At 35.3% G+C, this 22,990-nt stretch overlaps 1 protein-coding gene across 4 annotated transcripts in view; it reads right to left on the bottom strand.

Moving 5' to 3' along the window:
- Nucleotides 1-22,990, bottom strand: part of SBF2 (SET binding factor 2) — a 270,051-nt gene that overhangs the window by 53,802 nt on the left and 193,259 nt on the right. For all 4 annotated transcript variants that reach the window (XM_054200805.1, XM_054200806.1, XM_054200807.1 and 1 more), the window contains exons 18-23: nucleotides 6,825-6,995; nucleotides 5,104-5,366; nucleotides 3,633-3,805; nucleotides 3,295-3,368; nucleotides 2,709-2,904; nucleotides 1,768-1,895 (exon numbers count right to left, since the gene is read on the bottom strand). In XM_054200805.1, the coding sequence (XP_054056780.1) occupies nucleotides 1,768-1,895; nucleotides 2,709-2,904; nucleotides 3,295-3,368; nucleotides 3,633-3,805; nucleotides 5,104-5,366; nucleotides 6,825-6,995 (1,005 nt within the window). The remainder of the gene's footprint in view (nucleotides 1-1,767; nucleotides 1,896-2,708; nucleotides 2,905-3,294; nucleotides 3,369-3,632; nucleotides 3,806-5,103; nucleotides 5,367-6,824; nucleotides 6,996-22,990) is intronic.

Genomic DNA, 22,990 nt, shown 5'->3' with positions numbered 1-22,990 from the left:
TAAAACCATAATGGAAATCTGATCCTTAAAAAGCAACTAACCTTGTGCTAGTCAACCCTGATCCATTCACCCCACTAAAACATTTTTGAAAGGTTTTGAAAAAGAAAAAATCCCATCCTGTCATCCTCAGCCAAATGGATGACAGTCAGCAATTCGGGGTGGGGGGGGGAAGGAAAGAAAAAAAATTAGAGGGAAAAACAAGGACTCTATAAAAGGACTCTATAAAAGGGCCCAAGAGAACTTTAAGAATGTGCAAAAAGCAAACAAAGAAATATCCTAGAGCTTTATTTCTAAGCGCATACCTATACACCTTTTGAATGTCTTTTGTTTGCCATCTAGAAGGGGGATGTAATCATTGCTTTTTAAATTTCACTTGTTTTGTAAATACTTTCCAAATGACTAACTCTGTTGTTCTAGGACCTCCTTGAAAGGAGCTCTTGAATCTTTAGGGGTTACACAGATCTGAAGTTTTAAAGACATTAAATAGCATAACTGCAGCCAAAACATTCTGAAAGTCATAATTAATAAACAACGAGGAGGGGCTATTTCATACTGTATTGAACTCTAGCTGTTACAAAGGGAACAAAAAGTAAACTGTTTGCTGATTGTTTTTGTTCTCATAACCTAATACAAAACTATGCTAAACAAAAGCAAAGATGATGTTTGACCAGGATCCAGCATTAAAAACACTGCGCGGTGTCTGTATTTAGCACATCATTGAAGCATGCTAACTATTCTGGTAAAAAGATTTCTGGAAAATAAAAGTCCTCATGAAGTCCTCTCAAAAGTCCACAAGAAAACTTTCTTTTGGTTGTTTTACTCACTTGCGTTCCTAATCTTATACTTTTGAATATGATATTGAAGGACAATTAGCTAAATAATGTCCATTATTGTAAGGAACTAGTAAAACACTGATGATCTATTTTATTATGTTTTCAAATGTTGGAGTTATTGTTCTCAATGAAAATATACTTCTGCAGTCAGCCAACCCAACAAAATACTTCACGTATTAAGTACTGCAGTCTACTTCCAGGCCATGATATAAAATTCTTTGCCTTCAGCTTTCCCTCTCTCACGGTTTGTCCACAGTTAAGATCACTGCCACAAAGAAACATTTAGGGAAGACTTCAGAGACTTCATAATTCCTAATTCTTAGAAGTCCATCTCGGTCAATCACCCTGCAGTGCATGCTTCTGCTGAACACACTGAGGCGGATCCTACAGACAGGAAACTACCAGGATCTGTGCAGAAGTCAGGAAACTACCCGGATCTGTGCAAGTCACACGCAGGGCTCACTGGTTCTGGACAGTGGCAGCTACCCTAAAGATTCCACATGAGCCATACAGTGACTGTTTGCCATAGGTTTTTACACAAAGCTGGTAAAGTGACAAGTCTTGAGAAGAAAGCAGTATTTATAGCTTTTCCATATTCATTCCATGTAGCTGGAGAAGAGCGAAAGCATGTTTCCACTGGCCTGCCTCAGCCTCTACTTACTCACGTTAAGAGATTTTAGACCCAAAACAGCCCTTTACTGGATCCAAAATAGAAAGGTGAGGAAAGGAGTGAAAGAGATCAAATATGAAAATGCTAACCCTCTGTAAATATCAACTAGGCCAAGAAATGCCAGGGTTTCTATGAGAGGACTGTATTCTCTATTGACTCTACAGGCCAGAAAACTGAATTCACAAATATCAGGACAAAGTGCTGCTCATAAGTATTTTGAAATGACTGTTCTATCACACAATTTTTTACAAAACTTCCTTTTACCTGAAAGGTAGCTGAAGTTATCTGCAGTCCTTCCTGCATACTCTGCTGCAGCTGGTTCTGTATAGTGATCTTCTTCTCCTTCGTAACAGATGCAATAGGAAAGCTCCGGATTACTGTCTGCTCTCCAACTGAGGACCATAAAATTGTATTTACAATACTTGTTAGATGACAGAATCAGATCCCGTTCGGTCACATGGTACTTTGAATGAGTACAGGAAGGAGTACAGGAAGGAGTAAGTACAAAGCAACATGAAAACAATGGTACAGAATTCATTCCAGGCAAAATGAAACAAATTTTTTTTTAAAACGCAAACTGCCTGAAAATGCAAAATGCCTAAAAAGTTGGTAAATTCCTAAAGTAGTATTATTATTATATAGTGTGTGTGTGTATATATATATATAGAGAGAGAGAGATAGGTATCTATAGATAGATAGAGATATATAATAAATAATAATATATAATAATAATTATTATATATTATAAAGATACTAAGCATTTTGTCAATTTGAAAGTCTACGGTCTGTCTCCAACTTTAGGTAGTCCATAAAAGACCATAATACCATGTGACAGTCTAATGAAGTTTCCTCTAAGACAAGTACGTATTATGATTTTATATTAGATAAATTACTGAAGACAGCACTCTAAATATCTACCAATATGCAGGAATAAACAAACATTTAGCATCATCATCTTCAGCATCAACATTTATCGCCTCATCTGGAGAAATAAGTTCTAGTTAAGTTAAATGCAAACCAAATTCAATCATTATCATATCTAGTGATAAAAACCTATATGAAGAGATTATTCTTATCAGATAAACATAAAAAATTATACTGTAAGGTACATACATTTTGATGTTGATGCTTGAATAGGTGGATAGGTCAGCTCAAAGTCCTGCCTATCTGAAGGATCACAAGTATCACTGTTTAATTTTTCTTACCCAGTTGATCATGAGGAGTGCCTTTAAATATAATTCTGTAAGTGGTAAGGAACAAAGCTCCTTCAGCAGGGAGGATGTGAGGACCTCCAAGCAGTCCTCCTGTAGCTTCCTCTCTGCCATCAGGATCCAGTAGCACACGGAGACCTTCACAAACAAATTCTTCTCCTGGCAGTAAAGTTGGTCGTAGAATTTTGGGCTGATGCAAATAAATTAAAGTTTAAGTGTAATGGTGATACCAATGTTATACCTCAGTCTAGTTATCATACTTGGCTTAAAAAGTTTCAAAACAAAATTGTTATGAGACTGAGTCCAGAGAAGGGAGATGAAGTTTGGACTCAACTAAGAGAATTGGGTCTCAAAAAACAGTGGGCAAGCATCAGCTTGTTTATGATCAGGAGTTTGGCTCTACTAGTTTCCTAAGTTCATATTTCATCAGACCAAAATCAAGCACTTTATTTATCACTGGTGGAAATTTTCTTTTAATGTTTTGATGTTTTCTTCTAACATTATGAGGGGGAAAAAAAGATGACTAAATTGCATGATTCTAATACTTGTAAAGAATACAAGTATGTTTCATAATACTTGCCTTCTGTATTGGTGGAAGCCGCCTACTCTCACGATGGACAGCCTCCAGGGTCTCTATGTGCATTGCTACAATGCCTGGAAAGCAGTAATACCACAAATGAAGTCTCACATAATATGAAAGAGAAAGTTGCAATCTAATTAAAAGTCTGATATTCTGAAAATCTCGAATTTAAACATCAAGGTAGTAATTATTTGAAATTCAACAGCAATTATACTCTAGAAAAGAAATCTAAGCTTCTAACTTCACTGAAAGTAACCAAAACTAAAAAGTGCATTTCTCTCACTAGAAAAAAAAGAAAAAAGAAAGACTACAAACCACTTTTTTGTCACAATTTTTACCTGGTATCATGCAATGAAGACCCTTGATGTGATCCTGTGTAACTCCGCTCTCTGTGCAAACCTTGTCAATAAATCTGGTGATGAAGCGTACAACCGCGTTTGCAACATCATTGTTCTCAGAGTCCTCAAATCCACTTTCAGTGTCATAACTCTCTGCAACGCTGCCTGCAATACTATAGACATAAATAAAAGAAATTTCAAGTGTGAAAAATTCAGTAGTGATGCACATATGAAACCTGGCAAGTCACAGACAAGCTGTGTGTTTTGTCCTAGGTACAATACGTAAATCTTGCTAAAAGCATACGGTGATACCACAATTACATCGTATTTTCACCGTCATTAACACCATCAGACCTGCATGGATGACGACATAGGAGAACTTTCCCTCCATGAGTCCAGCACAGACAGGCCCACAAGAGAAAAAAAACTGCTTGGAAGTGAACTCTATGTCTTCTCTTCATAGAGTCAAGTACATTATTTGCAACCCGTGGTAAACAAATACCCGGTTACATAGAGAAAGATACATTAAATGAATATTTTGGTTGCAGAGCAAAGCATTCAAAAGCTAAAAAGACCATTAAGAAAAGTTTTTTGTGCATCAGATAGAAAGCCCAAGTAAGTCAGTGGGAGATGTACTTTGAATGTCTGAAAATGGCTCCCATAGTAACCTTAAGGGCCACATTCATACACTGCAACGTATACCACAACCTGTCCACGGAGCAAGTCCTAACGCCTGAGTTTAGAAGTGTTTAGTCAGCAGAAATGAGTAGCCATGAGGATTTTGATACTGATAGCCTGCCTATCTTTTACTTGATGTCAGTGTTCTCACATAATGTTGTACGATTTTATCAGGTGGGAATTTTGATGGATTATACATGATAATGAAGACAATAAACAGAGAGGGAGGAAAGCTGTTATGAAATGTCCTGGATTTACATGCTAGGGAATGTAAATGGTGTTATACTCCTCCTGCCTCCTTAGTAATTTAACCTTTGCCACATTGGTTTATCCCTCTTGTTTTTTGTGACCTCAGTGCCTTTCTTCCTTGCAGCTGTTGCACAGAAATTATGATTTTATGGATGCTGCTGTACAAATGCTTTCTTCAGTTCATAGACTTTTTAAGTTCATAGACTGTTTTTTTAAGTTATATAAAAACTAACAGAGTAGTTTTTTGGGTGGCTGTTTTCTTTCTCATCACACCCTATCTTTGTCTTCAACATTTGCATTACTAGATTAAAAATTCTCACTGTGACAATAAAATTTTTATGTTCCTTTAAATGGTGGTAATGACTCCAGATTAAGTTCTGTTATTTAAGGGGAATCATGTTAGACTTCTGCTCTCCTTAATTAATGAACTTGAAGAGAAGATACTGAAATAGTCTGATGTTTAGAATAAGTCCTGAAAACTAAGAAGCTTTTGAGAACTGTAGCCCACCCTGACTGATTACCACTGCACTTGTTGTGTTCCCACCTGTTTGTGACAATGCTGTTGCTTCCACTCTCCCAGTCACCAGTAGCCGATGTTCTCAGTAACTTGTTCTTACTTGTATCCAGTGGTACTAGCAGGTAAACCATGAGGTTAGCAAAATGAATTGCCTGACTGAAAACTGTACTTTCCTCATTCTGGACTAGCTCCTGCTGCATTTGTTTATTAAGAGTTGGCCATAGTCGCAGCTGCTCAGCAGCCAGGTCCATTGCTGTCTTATCCTGGTCTGGACCTACAGAATTTTTCTCCTAGAAGACATACAGAAAGAAATATAAAGACATAAAGCTGTAACTTAAAAAACAACGTTTAGTAAAAACTATTTATTAAATGATCTATTAAACTTCTTCAGTTATTTAAGTTGTATATTAATTTAAAAAGACGAAGCAAATAACTGCACTCAATACAGTTTAAGGAGAGTTACGATTATAGTAATTGGGCTTCGAAGGCAGTTTACTGAAATATGCAAGGAGCGCAACATGGACAGATCTAAATAACATAACTTCTTTCTAGATCTTTTTTATGCTATATGATCTTCCATGTTTCTTCAGAGTGGTTTTCTGATTTTAATATAGCTGCTCTCCTTAGCTTATCTACTTACCTCACATGAGAACAAGCACAAATCAGATTAAGAAATAACATGCAGCTCATTGATTGATGAAGGTGATATTCTCCAAATTCTTAGGATGTTCAGGTGAAGCAAGCTTTTATATAAATACTTTCCAGACCAGCTGAAACATTCATGTTTTTACATGTTGGAGTCCAATTCTAGCATTTGCTTGAAGCAAACTAGGTAGATGGCACACAGTCAAATCATATTACATATAGCCTGAGGAAATTAGAATGAAGGAATCTGGCAGCCGATATTAGCGACCTAACGCCTGATGTTAAATTATTAAAGGACTAGGTATCTCATAAATGTTTTTTCCATACTAAGTTAAAGTTGAATTAGTTTTCCATATAAGCACATGTGAGGGTTTAAAGTAGATGCTTCCTTGTAAGTTCTACTATTCTTCACATTTTTCTTTACATAATGTCAGATTGGAAGGGGCTCCCCATACACAGCCCCACAGTCCTTTTCTCTCTATCCCCGATATGTCTGATATGCCTTTCCAGTTCTTCATTCTGACTACATTTCTGGGAATATCCCTCTCTATTTTACTTCCTCTCTTTACAGTGCTGTATGACTTTGCGTAGCATACACTTTTTCAGTCACAGAGTTGATAATAATATTTTCATACAGGAAGAGAGATTACAAATGGCTCTTTACCGTTTGTTCTTTAAAAAAAAAATCTTACTTTAGCATGCTGCAAGTCTTCTCATTGTACTTTTATTTGTGCATTAAAGATGTACTTTGTACTGTACAGATGTACAGATGTACCTCCTACTGAGACAAACAATTTGTGTTCTGGAAGATCTGTCCAATTTTAATAAAGCCGACTGAGTGCCATTCAACAGAAACCACACTATGGTTTGGTAATAATCTAACACTGGACACTAGAACTGCTGCTAGCTTAGGTCGTTCATATGAAAGAACTGTTGGTAGTTTATAACATCGCTATATGATAAGTAACTACTCAGGAAAAACACATAAAGGAAAGAAAAATATGTAACATTGCAGAAGCCGTAACTTCACTCTCTAACTTAAGCAACAATTAAAATGTGAATAGAAATATTACCTTGATATTTACTTTAATATATTCTCCTACCTTTTGTCTCAACTGTACTGCATGGTTGTCCTCTTTGGCTGTAAGGTAGAGGGAGCGAACTTGGTTTTGCACATTGCTATAAAAGGTTGTTTCCCAAAATTGTTGGTTAGTCCAGATAGGATGGTCTTGTACACAGGTGTAGGCAAACTGACTAACTCCAGGTGCTAATTTCTGAAAGCAAAAACCATGCAAAATTGAGAAATCAATCCTATTATTTCATTTCCTTTAGAGACTATGGCTTGAGTATTGAAAAATATATATATGTATAAAATCAGTTGTACAGACTGAAATATGCAATATGTACCATCTTCTGTACTGCAATATAGGAAACGGAAATAATCTCCAGTTTTGTGCCATTAAAGAAATTAACACACAGGAAGCTTGTATATAAGTCTAACGCCAGTGCAAGGCATGGCCTTCTGGATTCACAGTAGAAAAATGAGACTCGAGAAGAAGAATTCTGTGATGATCATACAGAACACATTTCTAATACAAAATGTTTTCCTGGACAACAAAATATAGTATTTTAATAAACTAGTTCTACAACATAGAAATCAGTATTCAAACAGATGAAAATTATTTCTTACTTTACCTAAAAGTCAGAAATACAGCAAGGAAATTTGAAATGATCGTAAGTGGCAACTGAGTCCTTCCAATAAGCTGCATTTGTTGCAACAGCAGAAGATCAGATAAACTGTTCTTTTATTGTTATCTACTGCACTGCATGACCCGAATCAAGCTCCTGAAAGAGTACTAAATTGTGTACGTTCTTTGAAGTTACAAGGGTCTGGATCCCTGTAAGGTGGCAAAGCAAGCCAGCATTACTCACTATGAATACACCTTTTTATTCCAATTAGGTCTATTTAGGTAGTGCTAATCTCCAAGTGAGTTGTTTTAATATTCTTGATAACCATATACAATGAACGGAAATTTATTTCAATTACCTGAATCATGAAGAATTAAATCTTATATCATACGTTTTTACTTTTTGAAAAAAAGAAGGCCACAAAAAAAATGGTATTGTATACTGCATATAGCAAAGCAGCAGGTAATCTAAATACCAGCTTATGATTATTTCTGCAGTAGAACTGAAGAATGAAGTACATTACAGAGTGCCTCATTAATGACTTTCACTTAGAATACTACCCATACCTGAAATATATGCTATTTCTAGAAGTTAAATTTTACTTCAATAATTATGTTGTAAATCACTTTCTTGTAGAGCATGAATACTACTCGATTTAATATTTATAATTGTACAATTGCACATGACAACCAGTACTTATAATACTTCCTTAGTAGGCACCCGGGCATTTAAGTGGAAGGCTAGAAAATTACAACTGAAAATTTTAAAGTCTGGTTTACAGATTTATGGTTTTGCAATTCTTCGAACTATGTTTTCCACACTATGCTCTTCCAAGTACATCATGAACTAAAAGTTCTGATCATGTGCCACGCTACTAAAATTTACCCAACTGAAATACCTCCTTATGATTAACCATCAAAAAGTGAGAAATACAATTTTTATTTAATCATGCAGAATTTCATCAAAATTTCTTGGCAACCTGTTTAAGAAATCTAAATGTGTGGAACATTCAAATTACATTAAATGTGACTTTGTTTATTCAATGCAGATTGAAACAGAAGATAGCTGGTTTAACAGATTCTCAGGTTTCAGTTGCGATGCAGTTTACGGTAGCTCACAGGAAATGATAACTGATTGCACAGTAATGGCTCCCATGCTTGATCTAGCTGTTAAATCACAGAACAGGACAGCTCAAATAGTGGCCTACTGATCTTTGTATTGACTGCTGGGCATCTCTTGAAAATAGCTCAGGCATACAAAACATACACTAACTCATGACTACGTCAAACCTGTTAACTAGCAGGGCAGCTAACTGTACATGGAGTCTTTTAATTGTAAAAAAATGAGAAAATGTTAAAACAAAAAATATGCAGAAGGACTACCTCTATCTTCCTGTAAAGCTACCTCCTTTACAGTAATCTGTATTCTTTAAGAGCTGGAGACATTTCATGTTTTTCACCATTGGTAGCTGTGTATACAGCTAGCTTAAAATGGCTTAATTTCCTCAGCTGTGGTAATTAAATACAGGGCCCACAGAAGGGATCTGGCCCAATCATTTCACCTAACTCAAAATTCAGATGCACAAAACTTGTGTTACAGGGGAATGGGGATGACAGGTAAATCTTGGAATATAAAAATGGACAACACATCTTGAAAGCAATAGTTACTGCTAAAGCCATGCCAGGACTTGTACTTTGATTTAGTCTTTATTTTTTTCACTGTCAGTAATTCCCAGTCACAACACAGCTGCAAAAAGGGAGTATGATGTCAGAAGGGGCAAAAGGGGGGCAAAAAGGGTGAAAACGGAAAAGGTAAATGTTTGTTCAAGCCTAGCTAGTTGGTATAATTAACTCATGCCAACTTGTGTAGTGAATGCCACATAAAAGAGTGATTTCACTATCATCCTGTCCAGCTGCCTTTGATGCCTGCCCCCAAATCAGGTTAATTTTGTAGACTAGGTAAAGAGGGGGTGATTGGCACAAACCCAAAAGGAAGTTTAAACTCATAACCCTGGGACCATAGTAATAGTGTTACAGAAATAAAAATGAAACAAACGATTTTCACATGGGGATAAACATGACAGGAAAGCTGGGAGGCTTTTAGATGCTCTTCCTGTGCTCATAATTTAAAACCATTAACAGCCACGTACAAAACAGAATTTTTAAATGATGGAGATTTATGTTCAAATATAACAACATAAATCAACTCTGACAGTCACTCATAAGCAAAGTAAAAATAGTTTGTTTACAAACGGATGACAGAAAAATCCATCAAAAAGCTAAGCGATCATAAACATTATCCTTCTCATCACCTGCATGTGTTGAAACAAATGGCAAAATCTGATAGTGGCCAGAGCACAGAATCAAAGTCAGGACTTGTAGTTCCAGGCTCAGCTCTGCCAGTTATTTTGAGCAAAATAATTTTGGATTCTCAGCTTGTTTTGGCTAGACTGTTTGTGGAAAAGCAATAGGAATACCAACCTTAAGAAGCACACAACTGCTCCTGTGCAATCAAAATCCATGGAATAAAAATTTGGTACAAATATAAGCATTCCATGAAGCTTGCAGTGTCTTTGTTTTCTACCCTGGGAATGCTTAGTCAACCCGTTTGACTAGAATGGAAACTAACCTAATACATCAAAAGGGCCCCAGTGTTTACTGTTGTATTCAAGAATTTGCTTGGGATTTCTCCAATTTAATTAAAAAAGTAGTTCAGGGTTTTTTATTAAATACTACATATATAAAACAAACCTTCACCTATCTTTCCATAGGACAGCTAAACTATACTTATATTTATGCTTTTTCTTCTTGTCCTGATAATTCATTTTTGCCAGACAGAATGAACATAGGACAGTGAACGAATTTCGTACTTATAAGGGAGGATTTAAGGACTGATAGCTTAAAAAAAAAAAAAAAACCTGAAGAAAGCAATAAAAATAGTTCCGAACTGATAAAGTCCTTACTCTAAAGCTGTCTGTATGATAGCTTAAATGAGCACTGAGGTGTAAGTTGTAATAACCAACACAAAATGAATTAAGTTCTGCAAAGGACACCGAGTTCTTTCAATAGACTAATGGCACTTAAAAAATCCAAACACTCTCCTCCCAGATTACATATGAAACAGACATTACCCAAGCAACATAATGAAATACATTCTACAGTTTGTGAAAACACAAGGTAGATTTGGGACTTGCTACGTGTGACTATATGCAACTTCCTGAATTCAGGAATTCTCTCTCCATTATTTCCACCTTGCTGAGTAGCACTGGATAATACCCGCCTAGAACTTTTTCTCCGTTTCCCAACACTGGATACTTCTGATTCTGAAAATAATACTTGCTCAGTAAAAAATGTGCACCAACTGCAAGACTCCCAAACTTACTGTGAGGTGCATGTCCCCAAAGAGCTTCTCTATGACATATTATTTAGACTGCTTGTTTATGGAAAAGAAAAGCATGCTTTGTGCTGATCACTAATCAGTCATTATCCTTTACACCACAAAAGCTTAAAGAAGAAAGTAAGTTTATCTCAGCAAAGATCTTTTCTCACAGGATTTTGGCTGCATGTCTCTTGGCTATGGAAATGAAGGGGCAAACTCAACAGTACTCTATTTTTTTGAGAAATCCAGTTTACTTCAGAAGTAAAAGGGATTTCTGTCTCCAACTTGTATCCTGGGTTATTGGTTTGGATATTTTTGGTGAGATCAGGAAGGAAAAGAGGTGAAAAGGAGGTTGCTGCTGAATGCAAAGAATAGGTTCCTCCTCATCTGCTCAAGGAGTCACTGTGATATGGGTTATCTGCTTGACCTCTGGGAGAAAGCTATTGCAACACCTGTGAAATTACCACCGATCTTCTTTGCATACCGAAGGAGATCACAGCACTTCTGTATTGATTAAGGTTCTCCCTGGAAGTCTGCAAGAGTAAGCTTATAGATCATCCAGGACATAGTGACACTGCTACTTAAAATGGCTACATCCCATCTAGAAGCTGTTTATAGAGACGTTCAGTCAACTACCATCTATTCCATATCATGAACACGTACCACTTGCTGTAGGCAACGCGCTGACCCTCCCCAAGGTGATGGAAACTAAGTTCTGCATATGAACATATTCTATGAGCCAGTCCTGCATTCAGATCTATGTTGTGCCCACACAGATACCTGATAAATTCAAAAAAACTTCAAAGTCCCACAGGATTAACCTACATAGATTGACCTGCAGGAGTGAGGCTTATCTATGTGTTACTTGCAGACAACACTGCATAACAACATCCATATACATCAATATTTATCACAGCACGCACATACTCAAAAAGTGTAAGTGTATATGAATATGTTTTCAAGTCTGACTGAGCCCTACATGGATTACCTACCACTAGTCAAAAAATTCAATTTAATAAATGTTTTTCCCATTTGGTCTAAAATATAAAATTATACCCACATGTGGGGAAAGTTCATAAAAGTATAAAGTAAGAACTATGAAGCTTCCGTTATTTTTCTTTAAATTTTGATTTTTAGTAATTTAGAAAAAAAAGACAAAATACTAAATAAAGCTTCTTCCCCAACTTGAAAAACTCACCAACAAACAAGAAAACAATTTGCCACCTCTCTTACCTTCAGCAAGCCACCAAACAAGATTGGACTCAAGGTTGATTTATATTTTAAAATACTTCAAAGTGTGAGTATCAGAGTGGTTCATTAGACTGTTTATCTACTATTATTTCACCATGAAAAAGAAAAGAAAGGCTAATTCACTTGCAATTCAGCGCTACCAAATCAGACAGGTACACTAAACCAGCAGAGGGCAATAGAATTCCAGAATTTTGCAAAATTGGGATGTAATTCTGGATGGAGCTTTATTTATTGTATACATTTTCTGGCAAAAGTGACTTAAACATCTAACTACTCATGATCTTTAATCCCAGATTCCTGAAGATAGTGTATAATTTACTATACATTACTTAAAGCCATACACAAAATCTCAGATTTCTACGCAGAAGTAACAAGACAGATATATGCTAATATGAAGTTGCACGTAACATTAAATAATGCACAATAACATACTTCGCCTTTCTCCAATGAGATAACAACAAGATTTACAAAGTTCTGTTATGCATGGAATAGACTAAGGAAACCAAAATCATCTAGAACGAAGGATGTTCAGAACCCACAAAAAAGAAAGAGAGAAGACATTTTCATACCAGAACTTCTCAGTTCTAAGAACAAGTTCCAAGAAGTGGATAAGGAATGTGCTGATTTTTTTTCCCCCGTCTATTGTATATTAAAGTATTTTTTTAAAAAGCTAATTTCATTATAGAGATTACCACAACTCTATTGACCAAGGTTTAAATCCATTAGTTAAGTTACAGATTTCACAAATTCTCGGTTGCAGTGTTGAATCCATCTGAAGACTTTCTAAAACTGTGACACAGCTATTTTGAAAATCCTGTAAAATGCCACTGTATTGCTTTGGCATTAGGTGGCTCAGCAGTGAGTGTGCACCTGTGTCACTGCATGGGAACGGTGGTATTGACTCTACCCCCAGCAACAAAGCTGTTAACCAGGTCTACACTCAGAAACAAATAAACTCTGTAAATCTCAAAAGGTTATGTTTTTATTTATACCCAGATAGTGGTTCGTAGAATTATTGATGATCTGATAAGAAACTTAAAGCCCAATTAATACAGCATCTAAGTAATCCCCTAAAGGGTAATAAACTAATTCTTTTAAAGGTCTTTTGTGCCCTCATTTTACTATTTAATTACTTTTCCTTCTCCTATGGCAGCTTTCTCTGTCTTCAGTGGTAGAATTCTCTCTGAAGTTCTCTCAATATACAGCGCTCCCTTATCTGAAGAAACTATTAAAACAATAGTCTTCAAGTTGTCCTCAAGAACGGGATGAGCAAAATAGTCAGAAAGATGCAAGGGTACAATACAGAATATAAATTGCAAATTAATAAAAAAAATGATAACAGTAGTAGATCTCACCTTGGCAATACAAGTTTTCTATACTACATGGTTCAGAAGATGAAAGAAAGGATGGGCAAAACCAGGAAGAGCAATATCATGAAGAATTCTGAAAGTAAGGACAAGAAATCTGAACTTATTGCACTCTGAGATAAGTCATTCAAGAGATTAAACCAAGATCCAGTCTGACCAACAGGCAAAAAAAAGGATTGTGCAGGGGCCGGATACAAGTGTATTACAGAGCAGGATATTGCGAGGAACTCTTCAGCCAAATGATAAGATCCAGATAGGGTATGAGCAGTGCACGAGGAAGAGGAGAACTACAACATCTGACTAGAAAATTCTTACTGGCAGGAGCGTTTTGAACTAACAACACAGAGCTGATGTGGTATTCACAAGTTCAGAAACCCAGTGATGAATCAGAGGAAGTGAAGAAGAGGATCCTAACGAGAATTTTAACTGTAGGAACTATTATGAAGAGTAAAGAAGCAGCAAGTGAATAAAATGCATGGATGTGGATGAAAACAATGATGTTGTCAAACATTTCTGACACACCAATTCTTTGGCAACATCCAGTTTAAAATGTTGATGAGGTATGCAGGATGGCAACATAGAAATTCCCACAAAAGCATGCAATACACACAAATATATCAGCAACTTATCTCCCTTACCATCTGTTAGCATTTGCTCTGTTCTGGAAATATAAAATAATGCTGCATGAATCACAACAGATAATAATGCTCCAATGACACTGAATTCAATAAAATGATTTGTATTTTCATGCAGAAAATTAAGTTCCATTCTACTGGAAGAAGGATGTAGTGATCAGGAGGTGAAGTTGATCTTACAGATATGGAAAGTGCACGGGACTCTTACTTCAGATTTACATTCCTTCACTTTAAGGTCCGAAGCTTTACCAGAAATTTTAATTAAACCACCAGAAATTCTTTCATGGTGAAAATTCTCAATGAAGCTGTATTTCTGTAACACTGTAATCCTTCCTAGAAATAACAACAATGTAAAGAGATGGTCTATAACTAAACTAAAATTGTTACGGTCAAACCAGAGTTCTGTATCATTGCTAGAAAATGACTTCAAGTGGAATCAGGCATAGTTACAAATTATGTAATCCAACGCTTGTGGAAATAGAATGGAAAGGTTTCTGTTTATTCTGGGAGATAGTGGATCAGTTCCTCAGTTACAGAACTAAACATTTACTACAACATTTATCTTTACTTCTTATTTTAACTGGGGGGGCCCGGGGGGTTGTCCTTTTTTTTTTTCCTGACCAAGTACTTCCTCCCACAAACCACTAAGGAAAGGAATTGCAGATTGCAAAGTTCTCTTCAATGTTACTCATGATGTTATCATTCTGGGAAAGCAAGCTTCTTCAACAGAGCAAGTTACTGCAGTAATTCATGTCCAAAATTCCTTGTAAAGACACATGTTAAAAAATCTTCTAGTTAGTCTTTCCCACTGATGTGCTAAACTGTCATATTATACTTTGCTGGTTTATTTCTTCCAGATTTATTTTTTTCACCTAAAAATAGTTTTGGAAGTGAGACATGCTCTACCTGCAAAGACATAAAATCTTTTCTACAGACATGCATTATGTATCCATTCAAAACCAAAGTACGCTAATTAAAATCTTAAGGATCAAAGATGACATTTTGGCATCTGTCTTTGCAAGTGATACTGCAAACCCACTCAATCATTGCTAACAAGAATCTCCAGATTCCTGTTTTAACTTAAAAAGTATGTTTGTTTTTACAAAAATAATTTACTGAACTATAATCTTTATATGAAGGGAACTTTTAATGGATGCAATAAAAACCCTTGACTGGGAGAGTGTTTGGAAATACTGACAGAACTTTGACCCTCACCTTACTATTCTCTTCCATGACCCCACTCATATTCATAAGCACCTGCCAAGTAACCACATCATCCTCTCTCAAAATTCAATAAAATACTGCTTTTATGTTGTGCCTATAAAAGCTTCAGCCATAGTTAACCTACTGGTGGAGAGAATCACCAGCAATAATGATGACTACTACTGCTCCACAGCGTCCTTGCAGTGCCTCAAACTGTCTGGCTTCAACTACTATTACTTATTTCAAATTCATATTGTAAGCTCTTGAGGATAAGGATCTTCATCTTTATGTTCTTTTGTATGAAAGCAAGACCAGCAGTTCTGATCCATAATTAGGGCTCCTGGATTTTCCAGTAATGCAAATAATGCTAATAAACACACTTTACAGTATTGTAAAACACCCTTAATCAATCTTTTGCCTGTCGGCTTGTGCAAAATGCGTAAGATCTTTGAATCAAGAACTATCGAACAAGACGATGTATGGAAATGCAATTTATATATTAAATTAAGATTTAAAAATCTATCTATATTGTAAACATAATGCATGATGTTGTTTTACGTTACACTAGTGTCAGAAGTCTAGGAACTGACCTCAACCTAAAGGATAAACATGTATTTTTTTCCTTACAAAATATGAATCACCTGAAAGGATCAACATCTAACCCTACCCCCGCAAAAGAGGGCTTGTCTATCATGCCCTTTTACGCTTCTTATCAACATTACCATGCACTTTTTCCTAACAAGCCAGACTGATATCTGGAGTTGAAACATTACAATCTCTGCTGATATAAAGAAGCATTAGGGCTCTCATAGTTAAAGAACAGCAAAATCCAACGATGAAAGCTAACATCTGTTCTTTTCATACTTATTACTTCATTTGCAGTACTGCAGAAAAAGCTTTCTTCTCTCCTGTGTGATGTCCTCAAATTCACTGCTGTTTGTTTTAGAATAGTTATGTAAAAAAATAGGAATCGCTTAAATTCTGTCTACATCCATTTTCTTTTGTGGTTCTGCTTCTTCCATAGTAGTCACTATATGATACAGGCATGTTCTTGCTGTTTTTTAAGGAGGCAACTTAATGAATTCCTACATTAAAGGGTTCACCATTCTGAGAATGGATAATAAAATAGCATAATAATGTTATTTAATACAATTTCAGTCACAAAAACATTTCCATAGACTAAGATAGTATCAAAACTGACAGAATAGAGATAGAAGAAGAAAATTAATGGAAGCAGACAAAACTGCTTGCCAAGACAATAAAAGAAGTCTTTCAGGATGCGAGTTTCCTAAATTAAAGCCAGCAATTCAAGAGTGGAGAATGTTAAAGTAGAAGTGATTTCATCCCAAGTACCTCAGAGTAAAACAGAAACATTTAGAAGGAAATACAGTAACTGGATGTAAGAATGAAAATAATTCAGTCTAGAAAGCTAATGCATTACAGAAAGTCTTTCTAGCTTTATAGAAGGTTAACAGCATGTTAACGTTTATAAGAATTACTCGGGCCTATTGCAGTGTGCAGAAATACTCAGGTTAAATGGAAAAAACCCACTAATTTTGCTTTTCAAAATTAATTGTATCATTCAATAACTTTATGCAACTCCCTGGTGTTTACACACATTCTAAAATAAAGACTAACATATATTATTTATCAAGTAACAGAGATAATGTTAGTACCAAATTTTCCACTGTTTTCCACAGTACGGTAGGACCAATATTCCAATTATTCCAGCTGATATTAGATGTAAAATTTGCCTGATAAAGACAAAAAATGGAATCAACTCTTCACCCATCGTCATAGATTTCTACATCAGCCTTTCATTAGGTAGCTTCTCTGTGACTCTGTAGCAGATGCTGTACAACAGAGAGCACGTTTCAAATCATGACGCTTCTGTTACATAATTAACCTTGAAATGGGCCTCTCTTGGAAAAACATTTGATGGTAATAGTTAAAGTCGACAAACTACTCTGGATTTCTCTAGCATTTCCTCTTTAATCTTCAGAGAAAGCCCTTATAACTGGGAATCCCTCCCACACCTAATGGAATCTGGAGTAAAGTGGGCATTTCAAGGACTAAAGGCTTTCTTCCACTGAACATCTCATAACTGTTACTGAAACTTGATAATTCAGTTCAGCTAGGGACGCATACACTCGATTTCATTTTATTATTATGCTAAGCAAAAAAGCATATATATTTCACTGTGGAAAACATTAGAATTATTTATATTGGTGTCTTAACATGGAATACTTCCCGTTTCACGTTTTATCATTAACTTCAATTTTTTTTCTTAAGTCACAATTTTGTACTCATCTTGAAGATTATTAAAAAAACTTAAACAAACTTAAACAAAACCCTTTTCCAATAAATACAGACTAAGATCTTTTTAATCTCAAAAACGCTTCTAGGATAATTCCTAAAATGACTTGAATAAATGTTCTATACTATATGCAGAAGTTTTAAGTAAAATGACTACCAAATTTTCATAATCTTTTAAAAACACTTAATAAAACTGTTCTCCTATTTTATGTAATTCTTCTTCCTTCTCAATAGAGAAAGGTATAGACATACGGAGTACAAATGACAAATGGGCAGATATGCAGACGAACAGTTAAACAATAGCATACCGTAAGGATTTCAGTTAGCCCTAGTCTGTTTCTCTGATGTTTCATTGCAAGTTCTAGAATAAAATTAGCATCAGTATCCAACTGAAATTTTATTCAAAATTTGGTGGCTTACAATCATTAAAATAAAAGAGAAATAAAAATCAATCCTTCCCTCCATCCTTCCCAAGAATTACCTAATTAATCACATAAAAATTATGAAGCAGTCTTCAGTACATCTCACTGCATTGTGCTAAATGACAAATGTCAATTTTAATGGGATCTGTGAGACAGTTTACGGCCTTTGGGATATTTTTGCTGAAACTAGATCAGCAATATGCAAGTGTACATCAGGCCATTACAAACAACAAATGACACAGAAATCTAAATGAAAGACTTGTAATTCTGAAAAATAATACTACTTTGGCTACTGCAATTTAAAGAAATGCTCATCTATAAAATATGGAAGTCCATTCATAATTTCTACACAGAACAAACTTTATTTTCAGAATAGTATATTTTTATTATGCCACTTCCTGTATTCAAACACAGGTGATCAGAACTGTCACTCCTGAATGCCTAATAACAAAAATTTGCAAGTACATTACTATCTACTATGTAATGTGGTAGAATATCCTTAGAAAGGTGTGGGAACACAGATGATTATACAGAGTTTAAGCATAAAATTTTAATTATAAAATTTTGAAAAAGATCCCCTGAGAGTGAGAAAATTGTATAATCTGTGCATTCAGGTTCTGCAACGGTTGAGGGATACAAGAAAGAATGTTTGCTCAGAGTGCCAAACACCACCTTAGCTGAAAAGGGAGGGAAGATGGAGAAGTGGACTCCGATTGTCACTTGGCATGGAATAGCAGTGAGGAAGAGCTTTTGCTCCCCCTGCCTGGTGGCCAGTGGACAGGCTGAAACTGGTGCCTGCCACTGATCATCATCTCCCTGCATACTAAACCTTCAAGAAATGTAGTGTAGTCTACAGGACATCTTGCCACCTTAGCAAAGAGACGTAATTCAAACAGGCTATCCAAATCCTGTGAATTTGACAACACCAATTATATGATCATCAAATTGTCTTCCTAGATGAGTTAATAAAATGAAAATATGATTAAAATACGTCCTTTTCATCTTGCCCTTTCCTCCCACATGTAGAAACAGACCTCTTTTCCCCAGCACCAGGGAATACTACATTTCTATTTTACACACACAAAAAATGACCACATACCACATAAGCATGGGTCATCTGTAGCAAAAACCCATGGAAAAATTCTTTTATCTTCATGCATAAATACATTTTATTTATACTGTTTCAATTTTAAACAAAATTCCAACAGTATTACTAATGGTAAACTAAAACCTTTTCCTAACCCAGAAGCAAAAGATGTGTTTGGGTTTGTGACATTAACAGTACACACCAAAGTCCGCTGTCACTGGTGAGTCACATTTTGCTAACAGCTCATGTCCAATATTTAAAATTTTTAAAAAGCATTGTGACTATTTTTTCTAGAAAAATTCAATTATTTCTCCAGGCCACAAATATGCAACCAGTACTGACTTCCTGTCTATGGATTTAATCCCACCAGCTATGAGTTAGAGTGCGATCAAATCCTGCCTGATCAAGTTTCACAACAGATGACTTACCAGACTTCAGGAGCTGGAATTCTGAAATTTCACCAGACATCCCAGCATGCTGTACACAGGGTGATTGTTTCTTGTTATTTTAATTAGATATATGTAGAAATACCCTGGACTAATCTTTATGCAAGCAAAGACATTAAGACAAGATCCATTAGACCCATTACTGTTTTCCCAAGAATATTTTAAAACGCATCAAGGCTAGAGCATTGACCGTAAGAAGACCATTACAGAATCTTACCACCGTCACCTCTATGAGTATGCTTCTCAAACTACTCAATTTCTTGGTTTCATCTGCAGGATTCACATGAAAATACATCTTTCTAATTAATTATACACCTCAAACACTTGGTGTCTGCACTCTGTGGGGCCATGGACAGTAATGCTATTTAACAACAACAGGTAATTGTTTCATTAGTCCTTTGCTCTGTGTTAGGTAAATAAAGTGAAACTTAACATTTCATATGTACAACAGTCCTTTCACAAAGAAACTGTGATGTTGCCTAACTTCTTTTTATTATTTCATTTGAAGCAACAGGAATTACATTAAACAATAAAATATTGTGACATGAAATCCCATCATAATTTCCCATCAAAATGCTATAGCAAGCATAGATGGTAAAATATAGATTTGACTGATATAACTACAACATTTTTAGATTTACTACAGGCTTTCTTACTGATAAGTCAATTTGGAATACCACTTGCACTGTAATACCAATGCAGATGCAAATGAAAACCTCTGTCACTATTAGATTCACGAGTCCTGTCTATTCCTGGCCACCAAGAAAAGTGTGCAGTTTCAACAAGGCTAGGTGACAGAATATTTAATACCCTGCTGGCATTAGACACGGTAATCTGATAATGGAAACAATAAAAAAAGTACATACTGCAAAGACTACTTCACCATTTTTTGGAAAGCATAAGCACAATCACACTTACAGCAGAGGTATTGGTATTGCACGCTTAAGCAACAGTATTGGAATACTTGTGCTCTGCCTACAGAGAAATGAAATGCAGCTTGAAGTGTGTGCGTGTATGTGTGTGTAAACTACACTGTATATGGTAATTAAATAAAATTGACAAGCAACTCAGCAGAAAAGGCCATGACATAGTTTGACAGTGCAAACATACCAGTTTTCCTGAAGGTATTTTAATAAAAAACAAATAATTCCCCAAATGACCTTAATTTTAGTTTGTACATTCCTCTGGACTTATCAGAGACAGAACTGCAATATGCTGTGTTAAGCAACGAAACTTTAATCATTCTATCAGAGATCACAGTAAAGGGAAACCCAGAGAAAAGAGAACTTACAAACTGATAATACATAAGAAAGCAGGAAGTTCAAAGGAGAAAAGTAAAGCAGCAGGATTTGATGTTATTTCTCCCCAAATCGGGGGAAGAGGAACATTAGTTTAGTGTAACTCTAGAGCAGGAATCCTTCCAAACGGTTATAGAGATGTTAATGGGGTGGGAAAATGACATACGTTTTTCTTAATTTAAAAATACTGATAGATAACATTGTTCCTACATGGGTTCATGCCAGGTAGAACATACTCACTATAGTCTAGGACATAGTTTTGAAAACCTCTAGAGAAGCTGAAAAATGCTCCAAAAAGTTTAATTATTACTCAAATTCCAAACAGAACCTTGAAGTGTTAATCTTAATTTTAACTAATCATGGCAAAGTTTGTCTACTGATCTTATGTTCTGCACAACACATCAGTTTGCGTTTTGTATGAATAGTTTTATATCAAAATAAGTACTTTTGCCAAAGAATTGTATCTAATGGGACATACCAAAGGGGGCCATCACTGAACCTGAGGATTAGATCTGGGAAAAACAAAATTCTTTTTCTATTATGCATTAACAGCTGGTTTTTGCAAGTTAACAGTCAGGTTACTTTAATTTTTAATTCAGGTCCGGAACATTAAGAAAATCCTCACGCTGCTTAGATCCAGGGACTCTCAGTTTCCTGAGTGTATAGCTTTAAATAGTAAGTATGGGACCAGGTTATTACAGAAAAGATTTCAGAAAAAAATTTGTGAGAGAAATGGTGTGAGATCTCAGTTTCTTCTATACAATTCTATGGAAGAAATTATTTAAAGATATTGTATATTCACTACAGCTTTTTGCTCTTCTTCACTGTGAAATAAAACTTCTTTAAGGTTATTTCAACACTCATGATACTCCATGCAAAAAAAAGTATTTTTTGACTGCCTTTTTTTTTTTTCCCCTCCTCCTACTTGATCAAACTTTACCAAATGAGGAATCTAACCAAACTGCCATAAATCCCCCAAATACTCTCTGTACCTCTGAAGGTAAAGAGCTATGTGGACTATCTTGGCCATTTTTATTAGAGGAAATAAAAACCAGATAATAAAACAAAACTAAAGTCAATCTTTCTTTGTAATATAGGATTAATGGAAAATCTCTCTAACTCATTAGCTCTTTCTCCAAATTAAGTATTAGTGGCAGCAGCAAACAGCTCATGATTTTCAAGAAACTTCCTATGCGTATGACTTTGTCAAAACTGCTCTCATCTTCAGATGACGATTCTACGTTCTATGACTGGTAAAGTTCCACATTTTTCATTCTAAAAACTACATTACAATTAGAATGTATAGTTTAAATTAAAAAACACTGACTGATTTCTCAGCTTATTATTGCGGAAACCTTAAGTCTCTACTTGGCTAAAATAGGAATATCTTTGTATTTTATTTATGGCAACTCATAAATGCCTCATACACCATTTGAAGGATGGAAGATTCTATTTTCCTTCATTTCTATCACATATTATTAATTTCTAGATAGACCACTACAGTACTACTATTATGCAGTATCATGACGTACAAATTATCAATGACTAAACACTTATTTCCCAAACTGGTTTGTATAACAATATTCACATTAAACAAAGAGTATTTATATTGTAAGCAAGTCCATGCTCTGAACTTCTCATCTCCTCAGATACGTATGTACATTCTAAAAAGTGGCACTTGAGCTAATGAGAACTGGGGAAAACGCCACTGTATTGGGATACTGAAATAACTAAAGTCATACTACAGAAGTTCTACTTTTGAAATAATTGTTTGCAGAATTTGCATTATTTCCATTTTCATATTTACTATCGTATTATATTTTATCACTATCAAACACTATGCAAAAATAGAAGAGGAAAAAAACAACAACACAAGAAATTGAAAACAAATATATAGTTAAAACAAGCCATTCATAATATTCTGCAAAGTAAACAATTACACAGACTACAAACTTAACATGTACTTTTTGGCCAATGCTTAACATGCCAAATTAAACAAAAAAGATTTCCAATAAGCAGTTTCTACATGATAACATCAGAAATTATTCTTTTCAATTATTTTAGTGACTAGTTATAATTCAATTATAGTTCTTCAACCCATCATATAAGCCTACATTTAGTTCTGGGTAAATTTATCATAATCATCATCACCCAGCGTCAATAAGTGTAATTCTGGA

This window comes from Rissa tridactyla, chromosome 4, assembly GCF_028500815.1.
Source record: "Rissa tridactyla isolate bRisTri1 chromosome 4, bRisTri1.patW.cur.20221130, whole genome shotgun sequence".
Lineage (NCBI taxonomy): Eukaryota > Metazoa > Chordata > Aves > Charadriiformes > Laridae > Rissa > Rissa tridactyla.
This window is presented reverse-complemented; position numbering and strand designations above follow the sequence as displayed.